We start from the raw sequence: 25,522 nt of genomic DNA on the forward strand, positions 1-25,522 counted from the left end.
AGATATGTTAAGTAATATATGTTGCATGTATATATAATTATATTTATGTCTTTGAAAAGGCACTGCATTTGGATGAGATGAGACAAGAAAATATCATTATACTTTTCATGTAGCGATTGTAGCGAATTTATAATTATTAAAATAACAATTTAATATATTTAAAGGTACACATATACACATAAATAAAATTATGTATGATGTAGAAAACTTTGATATTTTAAATGTTTTAAATGTGACTAAAATTTAGCATTAGGTATATTTTATCGAAATATACAATTTATTCATAGAAGTATCTTTATAGCTTTTAGAAAAGTATATTATAATCTTTTAAGACTGATTTTTTTGTACAAAAATGATCCTAAAATAGAATCGATTGATGATAAGTAATAATAATAATGAATGCCAATATCAGTATTTTTTATTTTGTTAGTATACTATTTTTTTTTTTATAAATGAAAGTGTACATTTTTAAATTTTTAAATTTGATTACATTAATTTAAAATATAATATATTTAATTAAATTTAACTATAGGTATAGTAAAATTAAATAACTTTTATGTAATTAGATAAATACATGTAAATAAGTATATTTATAGTATGTCATATAGAGTTAGATGGACATTAAAATATTGAAAAAAATGTCCATAGAAATATTTATCTTTAATTGTCACAAAAAATAATGCTTGTTTAGTAATTCCGTAAAATCTTTGTAATAGATCCCTGTTTTTAAAATATGATAGATTATTTTGTGAAAGTGATGTGAGGAAAGTTTAATTATTATTTTATAGGTTTATATTTGAATTTTTTCAACGATTTAAAGGGATTTTTAAGATTTAAAATTTATTCTTTATAATTCGTAATAAAATGTATAAATATGAGCGAATCATGCGTGGCATCAACTGTACACTTAAAATATACTATAGTGATGGTTTTGAATTGTTTTTTATTTTAATTGGTTTTAAGTTGGGTCGAAACTTTATAAGAATGCTTTAAAATGGGAAAAGTATAACTTCTTATATATTGTGTCTAAAATCTAGGGTATTCACCATGTACTATATAGGTATTTTAAAAAGTATATTTATATTTGAATATAAATAGTTTACTTCTTGTTATATTAGAATAGAAAAGAATTTGATATATAAACAATTAAAACAATTATTTTAATACTTAAATATATCTATCCATTATAATAACATTGCACTGATATAAGTACCTAGGTAATGTAAACTGATGGTTTTTTTTATAAGTTTTTCTTTTATAGCTTTAACAATTTCTGTTTCTTAATTGATCACACAAAAACTGTATCAAAAATAATTTTTAAATAATATAGTATAGTAAAAAATTAGGTATAATATTTGATTAATTATCTATATTTAATTTAAATGTTTGGTATGTATCAGTAGCTCTAAATAACAAGATAGCAGTATATAAATTTATTTTACTAAATGAGTACATGGTCTATGCCCTATAGAGTTTCCTTACAAATTATTAGTTAATAACTTAATCATGTAAACACAGCTGTTATTAATGTGTGTATATAAAATATAGTCGCTTAGTGTTGTGTCTATGATATTTATTATTTATCTTAAAATATTTTAGAAAGTAGATAATTGTATAACTATACCAACGTAATTTTTATATTAAATTAAACTTTTTTAGAAACACATAATTGTTTTTTTAAATACAATTTTTTTGATTAAGAAATAATTAACTTTAAAAACGATGAGTATGAAATAAATAAATTATATAATATAGAAATATAGCTATATTTATTAAAATCATTAATGATATACTTAAAAATAAAATTTAATTCTAAAAGTTTTTATATATAGGTATTAGGTAAGTTAAATATATAATAGTTTTTGTTGTACAAATATTTATTATCTTGATTATTTAATATATATCATATATTTTTTTATTATCATTTAATTTATTAAAATTCGAAATTCTAACTACCTAAATTTAATATTTTTATTTAGACGTTTTAAAGTTTAATACAATAAGTGAGAACAATTATGAGGAGAACAATTAATATTGAATAAAAAAAGATTAAAGAACTATTTCGATACCTTTTACACTAAGTATAAGGGTCACTCCTTACGACCATTCTATACACTAAAACTAACATCACAAAGGAACAAAACCAGTAATGATTTTAAAGGGGAGCACTAATTTAAATTCATTACATACATACTTACTCTTTTTATACAGGTAACCAATTTTTTTTAGTGTTTTTTAAGCATGTTTCATCAAAATTTTATTGAAAATTCATAATATAAATTTATATAATATCATCACCAGCTGACAACAAAGCAATAAGGATTAACACTATAGGTTAAGTTAGGTTAGGTATAATTTAATTTAAATAATTAAATTCTTTAAAATATCTGTAAAAAGGCATTGATCGATATTTAGAAATATTGAGATTTAATCCATGATAATTGGTCCAGTTAACTAACGATTTTATTTAAGATTATCTTGTAATAAATACTACAGTTTGATCATCAGCAAAAAGAAGTTGACGAAACTTTATTAATATATAAAAAATCAGTTTTTGGAGAAAGATGTCCTCTCTTAAAAATTCTAAAAAATGCATAGTAATATTGGATTTGATATTGTGTATTTAACAAATTTCGAAGGCGAAAACCAAATTTGATTGAATATTAATGTCAGCATAGAAACAATATGCAAAGACAAAAAGCAACTTTCTTATCATATCGAAAATAACAGCAATAAATAGAGATGGGGAGTATTAATATTTTTAAGTTTAAAGTACCTATTTGTGTTATACTTATAATAGTGTACCTTCCATCTGTACAATTTATAATTAATTTTTAATTTAAAAAATAATTATGATATTTAATATAGGTAGGTTATTTATTGTAATTTTTAAATAAATAATATTTTATTTATAAGTATAGACAAATTATTATTTTCATAATTTATTACCTATCGAAATGTGCCACCGGTATACAAATCACTACACAATTGTTTTTACTATCCTCCAGGCATTTAAGATTACACTCTTGGAATCATAATAACATACTACCTAACTACAATAAAGCAATCCCTAATAAACCATCTGCTTATACGTTTCAAGCTTTTTCGAGAATATCATAGTTTTGTGTTGTATTTTTTTTTCATAAAATGTTTTGTTTTGTTTTATCACCCTTTGCGTTTGATAGTTTTTTCCTCATTTCACACAAAAGGCGCGATTATAAAATGTTGCCGGAAGACTATATCAGAACGCAACACGCGTTTTTCACAAAATCCAAACGTCTATTTCACACAAGTTACATGGCATTGCACTCGAATGCTTCCGGCTGGCCAATTGCTGTTTGGTATTTCAGGAAGATACAGGTTTTATGTTGAGGATTTTTTTAAACTACAATGACCTATGTTGACCCTTACCTAGCATTGTGAGCATATGGCAATAGTGTTTAATCTGTGAAGGCAGAATTATTACTTATAAATTTACTAGAACAGAAAAAAATGTGAAACTAATTTTTAAAAACTTGTTGGACTGGTCAAGTTTTAAATACAATTAATACCTATGTAAAAATCAACAAATCTCCAATACTTTTGAAAATTGTAATAGGATTCTGACACTTACGATCAATGATCTATAATTTATGGTATAAATTATATTATGTATGATATGTATCTACATATTGTTCTCCCTTCCTGTAAAGTCTTATACCTAGTATTGGAAAATTACGATTTTGATAGTTTATTTTATATTTGTTTTCAAGTAGACAGATCATTTAGAGGATGTCTGTGCACTATTTGTTTTATTTCTCTGATCACGTCTAATATAGCCAATTTGCATTAAGAAGAACTAACAATATGTTGTTAGTTTTAATATAAGAGTGAAACTTAAAATTGTGAATATTATCTGTAGTTTTAAGTTGAGTTTTTATAATATTTTAATTTTTACGCAATATATGAGCATTTTTTAGTATTTTACATACTCTTCACTTGTTAAGAATTAAAATATTGTAAAAAAAAACCAACGTACAAGCAGAGATAATGTTCTAAACATTAAATTTGCCAATAAGTTAAATCACTCTAACTTTAAAGCTAAAAATACCAAGTTGATTCTTCTGAACGGAAAATTTTACATATATTTACCGCAAATATACTCTTAAATTAAATGTAACTCATCGGATTTAGTATTATTTGTTTAGTTTTTTTATAAAAATAATATAAATATAATATAATATTATTATGCAAGACACTGTTTTTTAAAGTGGCTGAATAAAACTGAGTATACTGCAAGGATAAAAATAAAACAATGCTGTCAATTAAATCGGATGATACTAAACTCTAGGCGATGGTAAAGAATGTCGTTAGACGCTGATGAGTCAACCATTATGACCATCTGCTTGGGGAATCTGAGTAGCACGTCTCCTCGTATTATCATATTACCTAGCGTGTGCATTTTTAATACATTTCTCTTTGATTTGTTATCAAATAACAAACTTAATAATAGTTATAGATAGATAATATTGAAAGTGGATAGCTATTAAGAAAATGGTTTAAGGACAATAATATTGAAATTTATGTATTCCGTGTAGATATATTTAATAATATTAAATTTGCTATAGTATACTGCTGAATAACGAAAAAAAAAGCCGTAAACTTGAAGTAGGTTCTACATTAAAGCGTTTAATTAAACATCTGCGTGTATTTATTGAATATCGATTTTTATTTTTCCACGGCGAACGGTCGACTATATAATAATGTAATAACTATGGACTTGTTATTTTTGGACCTGTGGAAGAAGTGTTTATATTTCTCTCCCCGGCGGTAGTTGTATAGTATATACACAATAACTATATAGTTAGTGAATGAAATAAAAACAACGCCATCCGCAAAGGTCGTACAAATGCAACGAACGCGATTTCAAGAGCTTATCAAATATTGTTCTTACAATTTGAAAAAATCGTTCCACACACTAGCCGCGGTGAATCTTTCAGGCGATTCTAAAATGAAAATAAAATAGTATCAAATGTATTGACGTTTGTGCGGAATATTATACATATGTGTAGTCATCGTATAAAAACGTGTGAATAACGAAAGTTTCAGATGATACATAGATTGTACAGATATTATAAACTATAGATATATGTAGATATTAAATCTTTTATTATTTTAGCAGGGTAGGCAATGGTAGGCTATCCCGTCGTATATACATACGATGTTTCGTATTTTATTTTATTAAAAAAATAACTAAAATATTAATATTATATGCGGACAGCAGGATTACCTGTAACATTTGCACGCTTCCGCAACCGGAACAAGAGAACGACCAACATCCGTCGGTGGGTTTGTGGTGCGCGAGCTTTCGGTATCGTACACCTGTCCAAGCCGGCTGGCAACCCGTCGCGCCGCCCATGTCATGCCATTTTCACCGGGTCCGGTCGGTGACGCACGCGCGACAACTCACTGCACACACATACACACCGTTTGGACAAGATATCGGCACGACGCGCGTATTAATTCAACGCGTACACACGTACACATACACACACGGGGCACACACGGACGGACAAGCGCACACGACACCACCACAGCGACGACGGTGCGTATACCTACTGACATGTCCTGGCAGTGTCGGCGGCGGTTCTCGCGGTTACAGTAGGGCGCGCGGGTGGGCAGGCGGGCGGCCGGCCTGTGGGAATCACCTCTCCGGTGGCCGGCAACCGGTTCAAACGTGCGGCACGGCGTTTGAAAGGTGCGTTCGTGCCAGGTTCGGTTCATTCATGAACCCTACATGTGCGCGCTCGTTATACGTTCGCACGCGTGCGATCGCCGGGTCCTATTCGTGTTTCCGCCCTATTGTAAAAGACTTCAATATTTTTATTTTTGGTTCCAGTCAAATAATACGAAATTTCACCCGTTTGTCAGAACTGTACGTCGATCGGTTTTGACATGCCGTCCCGGGTGCGTAAATAATACATTATATTGTTACGCATCGTTACAACCGAACCTAACCTAACCTAACCGCGAGTTTTCTCGTAAATGTAATGATGTCAAATTAGCAAAATAACTATTTCGTCATTTACGTTCACATATTATGGCAGAAAAATGTTAAATGTAGCAACATCATTGTATATATTTCTTTTTTTGATTTTTTAACAGGCCTATACATAATACGTGCAGAGTTAAACTCAAGTATCCGTAGATGCATTGTTATATTTTTATCACGTCTATTGTTCCACTGGTCACGATATCTGTATTTATTCGAACGATAAACAGTTTAAAAAATAATTGAACGTCCAATTATATTATTATTCACTGTGTCAGCAACTTTGGTTTGCAAGTTAGCAGCAATTTGTTTTCTGAACTCAATAACCGATATGTTATTATGATGATTTGTCTTGAAATTATCATACATATACATTTTATCATTAACGAAAATCGAACAATTTTTTTAAAAATTGGTGGTTTAACAATAGGCGGATGAAAGAAAATTATCGAAAAATTAAGTATTTGGCGATACTTACATCATCCAACATTGCAGTTTTGTTTTGTTTATATCTTGAATTTTATTTTATTTTTGCGTTGATACATATACAGAAGAGAGCGCGTGATTATATTAGTTTTGCGTGGTACCTACTGCAACCATAAGACCGCAATTTTGTGTTTCTAATTTTTTCCTATACCTACCTATTTAAAGTATATAGGCCCATAATACACTCAAACACGCAATGACAGTTTTCTATTTGAATTCGAAGAAGTTTGTTTTTTCACACGATTAAACATAAAATTTTCATATTTATGATACAACACTTCAAGAAACTATTAATATAATAGATAAAAAAGATTATATGCGTCAATCTTTGTACAAAATAATAATAATAAAAACAATGGTCTCAGTTTCATATTTTAATACTCTCTAAACTGAGTGATATCATTTCTTTTTTATTTTAGTGTTCAATAAATATATCAATATAAGTTCATCTGTTTCTGAAGCAACGGAGAAAATTATAATATTAATCAGAATAATCAGATATACGCCGTGGTGGAAAATGATTAAAACCTGTTATTTTAATGCTAAATTGTATGAATAGTATCTAGTTAGTTATAAACTAGACACTAGTTAGCGAATACATTAACGATTTATTTTTTGAAACAAGATTATATTTATAGTCTATGTGTTGATAATTTGTAAAATTACAGCCAAAATTACATGGTAATTTTCATGCGTACATTCATAAATATCATTAACTGATTTAAACACACGAAAAAATTATACACAATCGTTATAAATGTTATAATATACTTATTGCTTATATATGTATAACATTTCACTAAATAATTGATTTGATTGATTTTGAAAAATAGTTATCATACACATTTATATTTTATGTTATGGCAACCGATTGACCATTTCTGTGTCGCAGGTTTTCATATATGAGCGAATCCTTAACGTGTGTCGTATCCGGTATACACGATTTTACAGCATGGGTTAGTTAAATTCGAGTTAAATACATGGCGTAGGTAGGTATAACGTCAAACACACCGAAACGCACAAGTTAAAAACACACGTGATATATTAGAGTTGTTATTATCTTTCATGTTTTTTCAAAAGTAATTTTTTATAACTATATATGTGTGCAACACACAAACAACACGTAAACATAAACACTTGACGAGTTTTGTACACGCAGGTTATTATTTAATATATGTATATTATCATATTATGTATATAATGTGTTGTCGGTTCAGCTGTGGTGACCACAAATACCGACGGTGAACACGGTCTTTTCATACCGCCATAAGTATGTGAAGTGTATATTATTGTGTAGGCAACTACATTAACTAGTGTCTGGTTAGAAAAAAAATATGTATACATACATACATACAAAAATGTATATGTAGGTACGTATACGTTGAACAATAAAATCGTTATCCGGAACGGTCCGTGAGCGTTTTTTCATGAATGGTTTTTCGTTTAGAGGCATTCGTGTTAGGTATGTGCCCGCTACAAGAATGTATACCTATATAGTACACAATGTATACTATTATTGTGGAAAAACTAATACAAAATTAATGTGTATGTATTATTGTTGTGTGAAAATAATAATACAAATGTGTATCGACTCGGGTAGGTAACGCGTTTTATACACAAAAACGACGGGTGGGCGAGACTGCGCAGTCAGTGCATTTGGGACGAGACTCAAAACGCGATAATATTATACAATACATGATGAATGACGTGTGGTTTCTGTGGTGTGTCGTGTTAAAAGGACGAAATTCTTAGTGAAAAAATGTAATAATAGGTACGTGGTCAGATGATCAATTATGGCATTAACATTTATTCGTCCCGAACGTCTAAAATCCCGAAGTGTTTGATTATAGCTCAAGATAGTTTAAATATACCATCATATTTTAACATAAAATTAATTTTAAGTATTCAGAAAACAAAAACAAGCACGTCTACGTCTTGAATGTAATATGTTTAAAACAAGTATATTGTGTAATTATTTCGAAACTAAATAACTTGACATCGTTTAGGATAAAAATATTTATTTTTAAAGTCTGCTAGCAGTTATCACGTTTTTAATTAGGTTACCTTGTATTTTTAATCGTAACGGAAATATACTATATTATGTCGTGTTGCATAAAAAATTGATTAATTTAATGGTTCATTAAAATCAAATGTACCAATCACGGGCCACTAAGTCATGTTTAAGGGACCCATAGCTCATTATTGAATCATTAAATGTTTAGTGATCGTTTATGCAACCCAGCATAAGTATTTATAATATTAATTAGTAATTACATATCTGAAGTAATTATTCAGAGCCTTCAAGAAATATTTACAATTACTATTAAAGTCTTCCAAATTATACTTCATCAGTGGACAAAATTTGTTTTTTCTGGTAATATTTATTTATGTTGTTAATAGTTTAATAGATTTTAAAATTTGGTTTGGGCTAGTTTATAAATGGAGTATAAATTATTTTGAGTTGTGACTCACAGTTTGAAATTATTAAAATGTATATTATTTATCAGGTCACAAATAATTAGCGTGTGAAATGTTTGTTTTTTAGAAAACTAAATTACAGATAACAATTTACAATATATTTACGTTTATATAGCTACCATTGTTTAATTAAATAGGAACATCATCATTCATTCAAAAACTTAGATCGTTTTCAATTGTATTGTATTAATGACCTCAATGATTAGATTACGTTTGATCGAATTAAGATTTAAAATATACAGTGACGATAAAATCATAAATATCCCCAGTAGTTGGGTGATGGTGGGTTTTTTTATGTTGTCAATGAAATTTGATATTACGGTGTAACGGAGGCCGTACAACTATCGGTGTTTTTATTACTTATTTTCTAAAGCACGGCTACTGAGTGGATGCATTTAAATATGCTTCTGGTCATTCAAGTTATTCTTTTATACAATTATAACGTAAGAATAATAACATATTAACTAACAACAAACGCGCGTTTCAGGCTATATTAGCAGCACGTTTACTGAAGTACATTAAAAGCAAAAAGCCGGTTTGGGTATTATTATTTTATTATGATATGAACGATCAGAATTTGTTGTAGTGAAATATATATGTATAACGGTAACACATATTATAATATGGACATTTCGATTAATAGCATGTAGGTTGCAAGGTCGGATTTGGGGTCATGAGAGCTATAACCGAAGATTTTTTTGTTTGAACGTTGGTTCATAAGTTTCAAAAGGTTATCTCAAAAAAAAGTTGAGAACCTACTCTGCTTAAATATAATATTATATTTTTTTCCGTTTCGAGTATATCTTGATAATGTGAGGGCCACTGTAACGAGTATGTTAAATTTGAACTCAATAATCTTTGTCTATGAAAAACGGTTCTAAGCAAAGGGAAAAAATGTGTAGATAATCATACATTTCTAAATATATTTTATCAGTTTATAGTATACTACAAATTTTATAATATTATCGGTAAGTAATTAATTAATTCGGTGGGTTGAACTAATTTATGCCGTAAAAAATACATACAATACTTATTAATTTATAAACGTAGGCACATATCACAGAATGGTGTAAACAAGTTTGTGATATTAATAGTTTAAATTGGTATACTTACATATTTAAAAAATATAATTGTGTATAGAAAAAAAAAATATGCGCAATAGCGAAATGTTCTTTATGATTAAATTTTTTTTACTACATAAAAAAAAATTACTAACATTTTGTTAAGATATTAAAATAAAATTCTAAAAAAAAAATAATAATGTAATACTATAATTAATGGCCTTGTAGCCGATGTTTCTTTTGTTCAATGAAAAAAAAAACTAATTCTAATGCTAATAAAATAAATTTTAATCACTTTATATTTCAGATAAAAAATTTTGCATAATTTTAGTTTACAAACTATTTTTTTTTTTAAATGTTGTTACTAGAATTTGATACTATTAGTATCAAGTACATACGGAGAACAATTTAAAAGTAGAAAAGTAACTTTCACACACCGCAAATATAAAAACTCCTTTGTTTCGAAGTTCGAACAGTCACGATTTACGACTCGTCACCGGAACTCTATTGAGTTATATTATTTATAGTTGGACTGGAAAATAGTTTAGAACTACCATCAAGCCTACGATTCGTTTACTCGCATATCTAATAGTCGCTACTAGATTTGCTATAAGCGCTGTAATTTTTTTTTTTTTAAGTATAAAAATGTATTGAAAAAGGTGTTATTTTCACAATAAATCATTAAGATTTACTTGTTAAATATAAAAATTTATCTAAAAAATTCTAATTTTAGTTAATTCGGTCCTGTTTTTAGAGTTCGTGGTATCACCTCAAATCCTTAGCTAAGTTAGCTCTGGTTGTAGGTAGGTATTCACCACTTAGATTCGACTTTAATACTTAGTGATATTATTGCCGTAGACATCATCGTATATTTATTGTTGTTGTACGTTGCAAATAGTAGGTATCTATAATAGTATTATTACTAGTTTTTGTAGTTGTTCATAATCCTTTCATTATATGAATATAGACAATATACATACTGAATTTGCTATTGTCTCAATGTATTATTTTAATCATAGGATTTTTTGAATATTGTCTATAATGGATATTTTTTATGAGAATAATATTGTCTATAATAGTATATCCATATGTTACAAAATTATAAAATCTTTATGGAATGTGTTAAATACCACGGATATTCTCAACATATGTCACCGCTATCGGTCTGTGATACGATACAGTAATATAATCAGTATAATCATCGAACGAAGTTTAAAAATGATGGAGTTCGGATTATGTGTACGCAGTTGTCAAACATCATATTAGAAAGACAAAAAAAAAAAAATAACATGTAAAGCCGACCAAAACTCTCTAAATTGTGTTTCTGTAGTAGCTTATTTTTAACAGTCATGTACGTTAACGGTTTCAAATAATTTATAAACGCTAAAAAAAATGTACAGAGACATAATCATACACATTTTGTTTTTAAGAAAAAAACGATAACGCAAATAACGCGCGGGATTGATTGCTGGAGTATTAATTATAATTTATAATTAATATGCACCCGGAATTTATGATGCGCCGTTGAACGAATTTAATGATCGGGTTACTTTGACGCTAGAGAGACGGTCAATGAATAATAGTAATAAAAAAAAAAAAATAACATAATAAAATACCGGTAGCCCATGTCGCTGGACGACTTGTAAGGCGGTATGTGTACAATAATAATACTATATATAGATATATAACATACAGCGCATACTGGAATATTATACACAAAAACATATTATACACACATTTAAACCAGTAATTATATACCGAACGCGTACATACCTTATGATATATTATAACAATAATAATAATATATCTATATATGTAATATGGAAGGGGAAAGGACGAGTAGGACGAGAATGGTAATCGCCGGCAGCAGACATCACCTTCATTGTTGGTTGTGTGTGTATGAGTGTAATAATTACGACCTACGCGAAGGAAACTCGGTCGCTGTCGCAGTGGCGGCGAAGGGTTCGTCATAGCAGTGGTCTCGTTTTGATTTTGGACGTCGCGTAGCCGACCGGTTTTCCACGATTTATTTGTTTATTTTTTTTCACTATTATACACGTCATCGTTTTGGGTCCGATAAAAATTTGTTCGTTTATGGTTTGATATATTATTACCATGATATCCCCGTGTACAGTTGTTATACTTATGTACATATAGCCATATAGGTACACACAGATACGGTAGCTGTAGTCATTATTAGTTAAAATATGTATAAGATGGTTTATAAACATTTTTTGTACTTATTAAAATCCTAAATCATATTTTTCCTCAGTTTCATAAAATATTTTAAGGAAAATACAATTTTTAATTACAATTTTGATTTTAGACACAGAAATAATTAGTAAAGGAATGTCAATTTTAAAGATGAGAACATAATTTATTATTGTAAATTGCATTAAAATTTGTAATTTTAATACATTTTCAAGTCCTGTTCTGCAAAAAACATAAAAAAAATAAAAGAACTAGTTTCTATAAACATTAGTCAGAACTATTAGGAAAATTGTTGAAAACCGCTCTCTTGTACGTTAGGTTTTTAGTGGAATACTATTATGAGTGTGTTAAATTTGAATTTAATGATATATCATTATACATACGAAAAACGATTCTAAACGGAGACGGTCTGTCACTAAATATATTTCGTGATATAACTATTAAAAACTTTAATTTAATTTTTAGTATTACATTTCTATTGATCACAATTTTTCGAAAAATATTGCATTTATTTAATTATTAGTATTTAATAGTTAAAATAATTTAATGTTTATACCATATTATATTAACTATAATTCAAAATTTAATAAAATTTTTCTGTATTAACTGTAAAACCGATAATAATAATATCATAAAATGAATAAAATGTCATTGCGTGTAGAAAAATTCATAATAATATAATGTAGATGTAAAAGTAAAAAGTAAAAGTTTATAGTTTAAGAAAATGTAAAAGTTTTAAGTTCCCACAAATAATATTTTTAAATTATAATAACATAAAAAACATTGTTATTTATTGTTTTACTTAGTTATTTCGTCCAGATTTGAACTTAAAATGAATATACAAATAATTGCCTTTATATATTTACCTATCTACTAAATACGGACTATTGTTGTAAAAATTACAAAGAACCTCTTACATTAAATTAATACGAAATCGTAAAATAAGCATACGTATAGTAACTAGTATGTGTATTAAGTCAACAATTAACCAATACTACTTTAAAATATATGAAATATCGTAGTAACAACTAACGAGTAATGATGAACTGAGAATGAACTATTATAATTTATAGATCTACACTTATGTCAGATAAATAGCATGCATATAGTTCAATCCCGTTTTGAGTCAAAACCGGGTTATAAAAAGTAATGAGTTAGAATATCTATTGAAAAATGACGAAGATAATACGTATCTACATGTTATGATGGAATTTAAACTTGAACGATAAGCATAAAATTAAGCTTTAGCTGAGTCTAATCAGAGTACACATAGTGTACTTTTATTATTTTGAATTGTCGTTGAATAGTTTGCGTAGATATCAATCATTGTGACGTTGCGGACGATGGGTCCGTTTACACGTTGCGCCGTTCTCTGATTTCTCCGTTTTAGATACGCGTGACGATCAAATTGAAATTTGGAGATTGAATAAAAAAAATATAAGATAAAAAATTGTCACTTCTATTTGATTCCCCCAGGGATGATGGCCTCTTTTTTGTTGTTATACACAATGTAATGCCGAATTTCATTGTCGTTTTTCACGTTCAGTCCGATACGTTTGGGTGATAATAGAGACCCGGGAAAATTCCATGTGATACATCATGTCAGATCTTTTTGTACTTCAATTTGTTGCGAATACGAGTTTGGACATTTATATTTTGTATATATATCTTTCTGAATAGTTAAAAAGTTTGCTCGTCGTATTTACTTCCAAAGAAGGGACATTTAAAAACTTATTAATGTTGTTCACTTCCTTAAAGTTATTTATGCACTTTTTATGTGAATAGACTTTTTTGAAAGTATTTTTTAAACATCCATCCATAACCAATGAAAACGGATCTTGAATAGGTACTTTAATTTATTTAAACTTACTGTGTAGTACTTTTTCGAATACATTAATTATTAGGTAGTAATATAAAAATGTTGTATAATAACATGAGTATTACGTATATAAGAATGCACATAATTGTTATAAAAATATATTATTTGATTGAAATTCGTGTTATTTTTGTGGGTTGGTATATTATACTTATTTAAAGTGTATATTAGATGTATACTCGAAATTAAATAAATTGTTTTTCATGATAATTTTAAAATTGACTTCAAAGATTATTGCTTATTATAAATTTGTTATTATTATTTCATCTACAATTAACGGCTAGTATTGTAATAAAATAATCTCGAATCAGATCTTAAAGAGACTTATTTCAAGGTCTGAAAAATAAGACTTACTAAAAATGATATAATCTATGATATACTGAAATTATAATGGAATTCGAGACACTGTATAGACAATAGGGCTGTATACTCCTAGCATTTTAAATTCGATTTCGTAGCATAAGACTTCGATAGAATTTTTTTTGTCGAATGGAATTATATTATTTTATTTAGCATTACGATAACAAAACATAAAAGGTCTAGAATGGGAAAAATAAGGTAAATCATTTTTATATTTTGTCTACATTAAAGTTTGTATTAACTTAACAGCAACTATCCGTACCTTTGGAGTATCCTCATATAATATGAGTCATATTAAAATGAACTCAAATTGAAATTTCTTTCGTGTATCGTGTTTATATTATATATATATATAACTGAAATATTTGTTTCTTAACAAAAATGTACAATAATAATAACAATAACACGATAGTAATAGCAATTTAAGTCATTTAATTTCTTATTTATACCAGTTTATTATAAAATTGGTAATGTATCTACTTATATTTATTCCTATGTAATTACTAAAGAAACTACTAAACAGTATAGGTATATATGATTATGGTTTGAATTTTGGTCATCTTTTTAGTACTGTTATTTATTTATTTATTATATATTAATATTAATAAATGGGCATGATGCACAATAGTATAATTTAAAACAAAACAAATATTAATTTACAAAACAATTATACTTAATATTTTATAGACTTGATAATTTAAAAATAAAATGATTATATATACAAATTATAAATAAGTTGAATGTACAAACTGAAATTTGGAAAATGATTAGGAACTAGATTCTTTTTTTTTAAAATTAGTTTTATGAAATGTTTTCGTGTTTTTAAAGAGCAAATTATATATTTTTTATAGTTAGTTGTAATATTGTTTTTTATAAAACTTTGAGTTTTATTATAGTTCATTTATACTAACTACCATTCTGGGGAAATGCAAACATTCAATGATGTTATCAACCACTTAGAAGCTTAACAAATTTATAAATCTACTGGCAACCCATTACGGTTAGAGCGGCACACGGGACGTGATTATTTAGTGTACCATAACTCGTTAAAAACACAAGCGCGCTCGTTTTCTATATAATTTTAATGAGCACTTGCAGGAAGCAATGATTTCTCGCCCGCGGTGTGTCTATTATAATACAACCAAATAAACAAAATTTGTTTATCGTTCCGTTTGGTAAATATTTGGCAAAACGGCTTAAATGTTTTAGCATAGCCATAACAATTCGCATCACGCCGTTTCTAATCAAAAGTAAACCGGAGTCGTTTTTAACTCCGTGACTAGACCGGAAATCGTATTATTAAAGAAACCCGAGTCATGTTTATTATCACTATTATTTTTTATGTTTTTGTTGGTCATGCTTATGATGGTTGCCTTCGAGTACCACAATGGTAATTCCGCGTGCGGCGGTAGTGTTTATTTGTAAAAATAAAGTATAAAATATTAGTAAACAAAATAGGAAGGGGGGAGGCAAAATTCGAATCACGATAGTTATATATATTATATATAGTATACATACTGTAGTAGAAATGGATCGCTTTAAGTTCTATAATATATTCAACGCGACTTTTATTTGTATTCGCGTTATATATCTTATTTTATTCGTATTTTTCATGTGAAAAACTATACAATTAATATACCCACAACCCACCATATATGAACTTATATATTATGTATGTATTCACCAGTTCGTTATATTATCGTCTCACAACGGAGTTTGAGGCGGTCGACTAATCCTTGAATATACACCAGTATTCGACATACGTCTCGTTCTTATATATATATATATATATATACATATATAAATATTTAAGTAATAATGCAATGACTTGTTTTTTCACTGGTAAAATTCTTTATGTGTCACTTCGCGTGGTATTAGTTTAGTGTACAGAATTGTAGTTGTCTAGCATTAAGTATTATACATAAGCGCGGTAAATAATTTACCACGTAGTTAACATTTATTTTTAATGTAATAACCCAATGAAGCGGATACGACCTTAGATTTCGAAAATTCCAGTAATAGTTTGGCTTAATTTCCGGTAGAAAATGTAATTTTTTATTTTCTTATTCTATTTGTATAATAAAGTAAAGTTAATTTCACTAAAGACTTTGGTATGCTTATTAATGCATGCTATTGATGTGAATTTTTTTAGTAACTGTGGTGAGGTAGGATAGCCTCTATCCTGAATTATGAATCCATAAACACAAATTTTACTTATTATTGTTATGCGGTGCTTTAAAAATTGTAGTTCTATGATAGCAAATGAGATCACGATTGATGGTACGCATATTTTATTGATTCAAATTTCAGGTAACTAATATAACGGACTGTAAGTTGATAAAGTTGATTAAGAAAAAAATCAATGAGGGTTATAAGATAAGGGTATAGAAAAAGTGTAAGTCGGACATCCACGGTATGGTTTTTACGTGATCATGACGCGAGTGATGTATAAAGCGTTATTATACTGCGACATGTATACAAATCATTGTCGCTTAATATACTAAAGTTGCTTGTAAATCGTCTATTTTTTTTTATCATGGTGAGACATGAACTAATGGCGGATTGTTGCCAAATACTAGTAAAAAATATAACAACAAGAATCTTCACACTAATATAAAGGCGAGTGAGGCACGTTTATCGTATAATCCGGACAAAAGTCTTTGCGAAAAAGAACGTTTCAATCAAATCGCAAAGTCGTCGTCGGGTGTCGTGGATATGAAAGCTGAAACAGCTCAATTGGAGATTATATTATGTACACTGTATATTAGGTACATTATACTATAATGTGAGTACACGTGTGGAGAAAGTTAATTATCTCACCTGTACCACCAACCTACAAGGGTTTAGTCGCGATGGACAGCACCGTGCGTTTGGACCAGCTTCTCGTAAAATTTAATCATTTACATCTTATAAATCAGATTATAAAAAATATTTTTTATGCATTTTGTGTTACGTGTTTATATTTATTATTTACACATTGTACTTACATAATTTATTATTAATAGTAATACATAAGAAATACACATGAATAATGTTATACCAGGTGGAAGGAATGTTACTGATGTATTTACCTTTGGTAGGTTTAATATTTCCTATCGCGTTATTGTAGGTCTATTTTTAAGGTTTACCTGGTAGTAAAATTTGCTGATTCAATACAATTTACAAATTTGTTATTAATAATGATTATTAGGGTTCGGAAGTTGATGCATTTTGCATTGTTTTTTGGAACTTTTTAGACGATGCTCTCCTGGCCACAAATGTGTTTCATTAGCTTGTGAATCTGAATAACTAATTTTTATTTTGCATTTTTAGGTGTTCATTACTTTTTAATTTATTTTTTGACATTTTTAGTAATTTTTACTGATTTCATATTAGTTCACTTCTTATTGATTCTCGTCTTATGCCGATAACTTATTTAAAACTTTGAAATTACCACGGACTAAGATTAGTACCTATCCGTTTTTATCTCACCGATTACATTCGTCATTGTCATGTTGTAGTGAATATTATTTTTTATATTAATTTTTTTATTTAATTTTTAAGGACATTTTTTGTAATTTTTATGTCATGTTTGCATATTTTAATGTTTTTAAGGTCATTAACTTCCAAGCCCTAGTGATTATTAAAACCAATAGGTCTTATTTACATGATCAAGTTACTAAAGTGATACTAAAAAGTAATAAAATTGTGTAAACCATACACCCAATTTACCATGATAGTAAATGTATTTTTTTTTAATTTACATAAAAACATTTCAAAAAATAATTCAAATATTGTCGTCCATAACTGACAATATAACATAGTTATACATATATTATGGTAAAAAACAAAAACAATTAAATGCATTGTAAAATTTGTTAAAATGATAAAATAATATAACTCAAATAGGTACTAGTGATTTGTTTTTTTTACAATTAAATTTTTTTTTAAATAGTGGTTTGATTCCAGTTTCATATAAATGAATCTATCAAAGTTATTATTTAATTTATAATCAAAAAATATTGTTATATATATATTTTTAATTTCATTTTTTTTTATTTTTGCTGTTTTTATGATTATTGTTAAACATTTAAAATGTTGTTATTTTTAAAATAAATAATTAACAAATATTCAGCAGAGTTGATACACGACGCAATTGATAGATTTTTTATAGATAAAAAGGTCATTTTTGTGTCATTGATATACATTCTTTTGCGGAATCGCGTGTCGCCTATTTGTTTAATCAAAATTTTGTTTCTCGGGAAACAAATTATATTTCATTTAAAACAAATCAATTTTATGACAAATTTTGTAAAAACTGTGTAGTTTATTTTCAGTGTAATTTTTTTTCAAATATTAGTTAATTTAATTTTATACCATTTAAATTTATTTTAAAATATTTGATCATTTTAAAGTTAAATAATTGAAAAAATTAAATGTCGAATTTCAAATGTTTTGTCACAGTCGCACATCAATAATTAAACAATTGTTATTTATATCTGTAATTCCAAATGAATTAGAAAAATATTATTAAATTGGTAAACAAAAATATAGTGAAACATTTTAAAATTTTTATTAGTTTCAATTAAAAATGTATTTAAATTAATTGATAATCAGCAAGCCGGCGCACTGTGTATGCAATTTTAGTACATTGCTACGCGCGTGAACAGTTTGATATATACGTCACAGTGTCTGCCAACTTAAACAAAACTAAAAACGAATCACAAACAAATTTCAATTTGCTCTTTTTATTCTTATGTCAACTCTTGCTTTCTGTCCACTTGAGCCCACTTACGTCACCGGGGACGTGAAATGTAAGCATTAATTTCTACTGACACCGATGGAGAAATCGTAACTCGTTTGTCAAGTACAATGTTGTTTTATTGCACACCACGAAGTCCGTGACGTTTACACTCACCCCATTTTTGTAATGTGATTTAATTCGTAGAAAAAAAATGTGAAACGTAAAAGTAAATATAAATATAAATGATATATCTACCTGTTCAGCCGTCTTTGTAACGAACAAATGACAGTACTGTTTGTTGATATGACCACCAGGCTGTCTGGCCAGGAAACAAAACTGTTTACAACCCGGATCGCACGTAGCGTACGAAACTCTCCTGAGTCCGTGAGCCATTAAAACCTCCTGAAATGAGAGTTGAATAAAAAATTATTAAAAAAACTCTTTAGGGTTTTTGGTTTTTTGTTTATATAAAAAAGGGTTGCAGATTAGCTAGGAAGTGTCCGGAAGTGAAACGAGTGGGTAGATTCTGCTGCAGGAAATGAACTAATTTCCTGGTGTCGTTGATAATACCAATGCGATCGAAAACCATGCTAAGTAGCCGTAGAAATTGAATTTGAAGACATTTTCATTTCCTTATACATCTCAGCAGCTTCCGACGTACACCACACATTGGGATGTATTACTAGCAAACAAATTGTGTATATGTCGTATTACATAGGTAATAAATATTAAACCAAATGTGTATACTGTAAATATTCAATTTACAATACTGATAAAATAGCAGTATAATTTAATATGATTCACGATTCAACAGACGACATATAATAATTCCAATTTACCTACGAACTGATTTCTTCATAATCATATTATTGTCTTACTTGTTTGATATTGTATAAACATTATATGTAATATTATGTAATATGATTAATCATTAATTCATAATCTAAAATTTCCTCAATTATTCTATTGTTATTAATACGACTTGTTTTTAGTATAATCCATATTGAAATTCAAAATTGGGGTGGATGTATAATATTATTAACAATTATGTTTGTAGTTTAAAATAAGATTTAAAACATTAAAACTTTTGTGTTTCATAAGTATAATATTTTTTTGTATCACTTATTATTATTTAGTTTCATTTAATAATAAATTATAACAGTTGTGTGAATCATAAAATCTATTTTATGTTAAAGTATCAATGTAGTATACTGTTGTAGATAATTAAAATAGCAAAGTGCATTTGTGTGTTATGTAAAGTGTTTTATGTTTTTATGTAAAGCTTTTTAAGGAACCACAATTGAAATGTAATACTCAGCATACATTTATTCCAAAATGTATTTGAAAACTATTTTAATTAATTGTAAATAAATACATGAAAACAAAAAAAATTAAAATTAAATTGTATTTAATGTTAACACATATGTATTATGTATGCTTAAATATAGTTGAAATTCATCATTTTATCGATTATTGAAAATGATGTGTACTGACTAACGAAATTTTGCTCCAATTTGTCCAAATAATGAATAAATACTTATTACTAAAAATATTTTTAAATTAAACGTTATCAAGAGAATTGTAATCGTTATTTTTGCTTGTGTTGACTTATTTATAAAACACGACCTCTGACCAATGTGTAAATCGTATTTGCCGTTATAAAAAAAATGTTGAAACCCGTACAATTACAACATCATATCCAACTAAATATTAATTTATATTTACTTGAAACCATGTCAAAAATTTGAATTACGTAAATGAAGAGAGTAAAAACATGGCTCCCCTAGCTGTGATATGCCAGAATATGCTTTGAATTTTTTTAAACAAAAAAAAATAAATAGCAGTTATGTAGAGAATATAATACACCTTACTAGTGGAGCGTTGCTGTAGTCATTTTATCGGCATCGGAGATGTTTTTTTTTCAGTTTAAAAAAATAAAATATTTCATTCATTCTACATAATGTAGTAGTTATATGTACATAATACAGTATCACCAAGAATGCTTATAGACAGGCACGTGCTGAAAGGTATTTTTTATATTTTTCCTCTAGATTTAATGATATTGTGAAAAACGCTTGTATAAATTCATCTTAAATTCTTAATACGTTTTTAATGCTAATTTAATTATAATATAAATATTCATCGAGGTTTTAATAAATTACATCACTATTTTTATCTTTCTAGATAAGTTTGATTTCTATAAAATTAATTAGTTATATATCAAATTAATTTCAATTGGTATTATCGAAAATACGATATTTCTTTAAATTAACTGTAAACAATTTACAGAAAAAAAAACAAAAATATATTAAATTATATGATAATATATTGTTTTATAACCTAATTATAAAAATTTCGAATACTTTAAATAATTAATTTCCAGTAATATATTTTAATCATTTTTGATTTGGAGTGTTATCATGTCTATTTATTTTACTATTGTATAATATTTTATAGAAATAACTCAAAAAGCTGCCTGCAATAATTCTCTTAATTGGAAACAAAGTATGCGTAAACTTTTAATTTGATAAAAAATGATTATACAAATATTATACAAATATTAATGAGATATAAATAGTAATCGTCTAATAGTTCTATCAGTCTAAAATAATTTATAATGTATTGTGTATATAAATGTATCAATGAGTGTAAATAGCAAATATATTTAAGTGTCTATTATCCAGATGCATTGGAATTATTTTAATTTCCTATAATAGTCATCGAATGATTCAAAAAATTGCTTATTTGGCATTGTGACGATAACATATTTCGGCTTACAATACGGATGCGATATTATCATTTCGTCCATCTAGACTCTAGAGCATCATTTAAGCATAATTATAAAGTATCATGAAATTTTGAATCCAAATAGTGAACATATTAGTACGGCTGATTGCAGAGCTTTTTGACTTAGAAAAGCTGTTGGAAAGGATGTTTTCTGGGAATTAACGTTAGGCGTTATTCATAGGAGACTGCTGAAAAATCGTTTGCGACAATTATCTATAAAAGTATCTCAATTGTATCTAACATTTATGTACTTGAAATTCGTAGAAGTATTTATAAAAAAATGTTTTCTATTGTAAACGAGTAGAAGTGTAAAGAAATTATTTTAACTTAGATTTTTTGTAAATTATAGAATTATTATAAATTACAGAAGAAAGAAATCAAATAATTATTGAATTGAAGGTAATACATTTTTTATTTTTCTCCTCTATTCTACAACAGGGGTATTATTCGTCACTCATAAGTTTTCGCTATGCAAATATTACGAGTAAAACAATTATTTTTAGAAATTTAAACACTCAATATGTCTTTACTCAGTGTACTTATCCTCTTTCTCTATCCTACGATTCAGTATCTTCATGTGCCGTTTACCTTTTCTAGTTATTCGTTCCAGTTGCTAAAACACCTAAAACTTATGACAAAATATAAAACGCACAATAACAAAATATATGCAAATGCAACTCAACAGATTTTCGTGGTCATAAAATTTTGATATATGCAGACGTACTTATAATAATGATAATGATAATAATAAATAATATTATATATACATGTGCAAAGGTTAGGAAAAACGCAAGTTTCTGTACCTATACATTATTCATGTATATGGATTATTGTCACGCGGTAAACTTGCATATACAAATAAATATATATTATAAAGTATACATAGAATGCGATTTATTTCCGTCTTTGCCTCCCCCTATTCCATGTCATCTCGGCCACTGATGAAACGGCGAGGTGGAAGATGAGTTAAAAAAATACCTATCATTTTTATGTACTCAAAGGCAAGAGGAAAAGGCGACGATAGGGAGAACGAGATGGGGATGAAATATGCACTTGGTCTGAATATTCTCAGACGCGGATGGTCTATTATAATATGTGGTGTGAGCATAGGCAGAAGGGTTTGAGCCCTTTAGGTGTTCATGCGTACATATGCACATACACGGACTATACATATAAACTTATGTAGTGAACGGAAATCGTAAGCTACCGTCTCTGCTACTACCGTAGTATACCGTTGGATAGTCTGGTACCGCGCGTGGAGAATTTCAACTTTTGTACACTATAGTATTGTAAAGTGCGTGTATACAGAGTGATTTGTCAATCATGCTCACCCCTATTGTATTCTTTATTAATAAATCATGCATTTATTCAAATTCTAATTTTTTAATTTTCAAGTATAAATAAATACCATCATACTTTCAAATGCTTGGGCTTGTGAATTATGAGTTACGATTATTTTAAAATCATAGTTTCAATATGAATCGATTAGGATTTTATAACTTGTAAGAATTCTCCAAGTATAATAAGCAATATACTATATATATTTAATATTTTATACTTTAAGCATAACTATAGCATATAGCATAATTGTATTTTTATAAAATTTAATAATTTCAGAAACTGATTGCACGAATTTCTATTTATAGGTACATCTGCACTTGACTATTGGTTCACTAATAATTTACAGTAAAAGATAAAATTTTGTCAACTGAAACAAAGAAGATTGTATAACGACGGGACACACTTAAATGGCATAGAAAAGGTTAGAATTTAAATAAATACATAATTAATAAGGATGAAAAATAGTTGTGAATATGCTCAATGAATGCATCCTGTATAATACTATATATTTATATATAATGTTTACTATCGCCGTTGTTGTTGGTTCTCTGTGCATTGAACGTCTGATAGATAATTCCAATTGGAACAAAAACGTACCTATACGACTATATATGCAATATTATATATTACATCCACATCGCATAATATATAATAATATTTATGCTACAGAATCGCACTCGCGCGTATAATAATAATATGTTCCTATATTTGTATATGCATGTATAATATTCAATTTGACGAACAAAACCAAGTGTTTCGTCGTAATACCGAACGGATTTTGCCTCGGCAAACATATTTTCAATCTTCATACGTAGTCGAGACTATTAGATTCGTCATCGTTGCAGGATTCATTGACTATTCAGAGTTTTTTTTCATGTAAGTCTTTACATATTGTTTAGCGTTCCACTATATTATGTACATACAAATGGCCACATCGTCGTCCTTCGCCCTGTACGTTTTTTGACGTACGACTCGTACCTACCCGTATATTAATAATGTAATATAGTAATATGATGTATACAATTATGCAACGTTTATAGTATATAGAATTATATATATGTGAAATGTACATAATAATATTCAAGTTATAATTTGTTATTTTTCTACTATTCTCTATTAACATACAAATTATCATACGAATTAAATACCTACTACAATTTTTCTTTCAATAAAACTATTATATACGAGTACGGAGTACTGTGCAGTATAATGTAGATCCAATTGAAAAAGATAATGTATTTTTTTTAAATTTTTTATTTTGTAAACAAGTAATGAAGTAACAAATAACATATATGAATCCTTTTATTATACAAGTTATAAGTGTAAAATCAAATAGTTAAGCATTTTTAAATTAACGACTTACATTACGTATGTTTTCTCTATATTTTTAATAGTCTTTTAAAATGATTTAAATTGAAAATATAAAAACTAAAAATATTTAAGAATCATTGAATTAATTTTGTATTATAATAGAATGTACCTATCTTAAAGTTACATTTTGGACTTTAAACTATAGATACTTTAATAAATTGGTTTTAATTAGAAGTGCTTCGTCATTTAAGAGAAATTGATTGTTAAAATATATTAAATAATGATTTATTTTAAGAAATAAAATAAACTTCATAGGCATTCCAATTTGTTTTCAAGGAAAAATATTACATTTAATACCACTATTGATATTATTATATTTGGTATACCATAACCAATAAAAAGTTTTAATGTTTAAAATTGTTTGTCTATTCGTGCTATTTTAGATTTATTTATATTTATCTATATAATCTATACTAATATTATAAAGCTGAAGAGTTTGTTTGTTTGAACGCGATAATCTCAGAAACTACTGGTTCGAATTGAAAAATTATTTTTCTGTTGAATAGTCCATTTGTCGAGGAAGGCTTTAAGCTATATAACATTATACTGCAATCAATAGGAGTAAAGCATCAGTGGAAAATGTTGCAAAAACGGGGAAAATTATTCATATTTGAAGGCTTCCGTTGCGTGCGCTGCGTAAACGGTTCAAGTTACCCCAAAAATATGTATGACAGAATTCTTCCTCTTTAGATGATCTAAAAAAATGTCCGCGACAGTATATGTCTATCTTTTAAGATTGTCTCACTATAACCTTTTTTATGGTAATCAAATTTGGTCGAAATTAATGCATTATTGCC

At 27.6% G+C, this 25,522-nt stretch overlaps 1 protein-coding gene across 1 annotated transcript in view; it reads right to left on the bottom strand.

Moving 5' to 3' along the window:
• The window catches only part of LOC113548402 (tensin-3-like), a 134,244-nt gene that overhangs the window by 5,423 nt on the left and 103,299 nt on the right, over positions 1-25,522 (bottom strand). Inside the window, 1 exon segment of the mRNA XM_026949266.1 lies at positions 19,482-19,628. Coding sequence (XP_026805067.1) covers positions 19,482-19,628 — 147 coding nt within the window.

The sequence above is a fragment of the Rhopalosiphum maidis genome, chromosome 4 (assembly GCF_003676215.2).
Source record: "Rhopalosiphum maidis isolate BTI-1 chromosome 4, ASM367621v3, whole genome shotgun sequence".
Classification (NCBI taxonomy): domain Eukaryota; kingdom Metazoa; phylum Arthropoda; class Insecta; order Hemiptera; family Aphididae; genus Rhopalosiphum; species Rhopalosiphum maidis.